Here is a 2,176-nt window from a genome sequence, read left to right as displayed (position 1 = left end):
CATATGTTAATTTATGACCTCCTGTCTTTAATGATAAGACTCCAGGGGTCTGAGCCGAAGCTCTTGCAGATCCTCTATTCTCCTTTGTACTTTAAATRCTTAACCCAGCAATAGTTCTTCGGGTTTTAAATCACTAACACAAACCTGTTCAAACTTAAGAAATTCGTTCTAACAGGTTTAAACTGTGTTAAACACTCAAAATAGTCATTTTGTCCTCAACAAACTGTAAACATAACTCTGTGCTACAGGATTGAGATGGTGTGTGTGTGTGTGTGTGTGTGTGCGTGTGTGTGTGTGTGTGTGTGGGGGTGTGTGTGTGTGCGTGTGTGTGTGTGCGTGTGTGCGTGTGTGTGTGTGTGTGTGTGTGGGTGCACATGTGTACATTTTCAGCATCCTGAAGGACCTGCTGCGTGTCCAGCAGAGTATCGGCTACTGTCCACAGTTTGACGCTCTGTTTGATGACCTGACTGCCAGGGAGCATCTGCAGCTTTACACTCGCCTTCGGGGCATTCCCTGGAAGGACCAGGACAGAGTCAGTCTCACACACACACATACACACACACACACACACACACACACACACACACACACACACACACACACACACACACACACTTTTTTACTGTTGTAGAGACTTGCCAACCTGGAACAACTGAGCCATTCATTTTGATGAAATCTTTCATCTCTCCTTTAGTGCTGTGAGAAAATATTTGTCTCTTCTGTTACTTTTTGTATGAAAAAAAAACCTGTGTGAATAAACCTGGCTGTGTGAGACAGTAGTTATTCCATTCATGAACTATGATTAACTATATTTTTGGTTCATTTTCAGAAGCCAAACTCATAGCTGCTTACTGTCAGTCTTTAAGAATCAGTGAATGAGGTAAATGGGAGCTGTGTGGCGACACCCAGTGGACGAAGAGAGGAACTGATTCTGGCCCCATCTAAAGTTGAACAAATGAGAAACGGAGACAGTGACTGAAAATAATAATACATTTTATTTGACATTGGAACAGGTCTCTTTTCAAAATGAGAATTATTGGGGTTTTGTGATGGTGCAGGTGTTGAACACAACCCACATAAGGAGGCCTTAGTCTTCACAGGTTCGATTCCCGGCCTGGTGTCCTGTGCCATATTCTTCTTTCTCTCTCTGTTTACCCACTTTCCTGTCTTAGCACTTTCAAAAAAAGGCCACTAGAGCCACAAAAAAAAAAAAAATGTTTTTATATTTATTACAATGAGATTTATCCTGTATAAATAAAGGTCAAATAAAAAAATTCTCACAAATATTTCAGAGAGTCACAGTGAGAACCGTTCTCCACAAACAGCAATATGTTTAGAGGCAGCAGTTTATGGACAGCCTGTCCAGGAAGTCAAAGGACAACCAAAGATCCAAACCACAGCAGCAAGCCAAACAACTGAAGGCCAGTCTGGACTTCAGTCCCACTGAATCCGGTCCGACCTGAAAGAGGCTCCTCCAGCCTGGCTGGATCCCAATGATTTAATGTTCAAGAAACTGGATGGTGAAAAAAGTCATTATTAGCTACCAAATGCTTGCTGGTCATTGCTGTATGTCTGTAAAGACAGACATATGAGGATAGTTTGCTATATCTCTCTAACATACACATCCTCCCAATGGATGACACATTCATGAGTCACACAAACACAACCCTGGACCGAATCCAAATTCCCTGAGGAACTCAGGCAACTTTCCCTTCAGTGAAAACATCTCCTGCTGTGCTTTAACTATTTCTTTGTGTGACTCCAGGTTGTGCAGAGGGCTTTAGAAAAGCTGGAGCTATCCAAGTATGCAGACAAGCCAGCTGGCACTTACAGCGGAGGAAACAAGCGCAAGCTGTCCACGGCTATTGCTCTGATCGGATACCCGTCCCTCATCTTCCTGGTAAAATGTTTGACTAGATTTGTTTGCTGGTCATAAGAACTAGGAACATGTGAAACATTTAGATGTTCTTGTAACACTTTAAGTTGTTTTGAACAAGGTAAATGAGAAATGGGAAGTTGTTGAGACTTTTTAAACTGATTACTTGACAAGGCTACATGTTCCAAAGCTGCTGTCAGCTACAGCGAGGATTTACTGCTTCTACCCACCAAGAACAGCTGGTGTCTACAGGACAACTCATCAGTCCATCTGAGGCCCCAAACACACACACACACACAC

The 2,176-nt window shown here is 42.7% G+C and overlaps 1 protein-coding gene across 1 annotated transcript in view; it reads left to right on the top strand.

Moving 5' to 3' along the window:
• The window catches only part of abca2 (ATP-binding cassette, sub-family A (ABC1), member 2), a 151,562-nt gene that overhangs the window by 141,457 nt on the left and 7,929 nt on the right, over positions 1 to 2,176 (top strand). The window contains exons 42-43 of the mRNA XM_017303181.1: positions 391 to 532; positions 1,766 to 1,900. Of these exons, the coding sequence (XP_017158670.1) occupies positions 391 to 532; positions 1,766 to 1,900 (277 nt within the window). The remainder of the gene's footprint in view (positions 1 to 390; positions 533 to 1,765; positions 1,901 to 2,176) is intronic.

The sequence above is a fragment of the Poecilia reticulata genome, unplaced genomic scaffold (genome assembly GCF_000633615.1).
Source record: "Poecilia reticulata strain Guanapo unplaced genomic scaffold, Guppy_female_1.0+MT scaffold_196, whole genome shotgun sequence".
In the NCBI taxonomy this organism is placed as follows: domain Eukaryota; kingdom Metazoa; phylum Chordata; class Actinopteri; order Cyprinodontiformes; family Poeciliidae; genus Poecilia; species Poecilia reticulata.
Note: the sequence above shows the minus strand (reverse complement) of the source record. Positions and strands in the feature narration are given on the sequence as shown.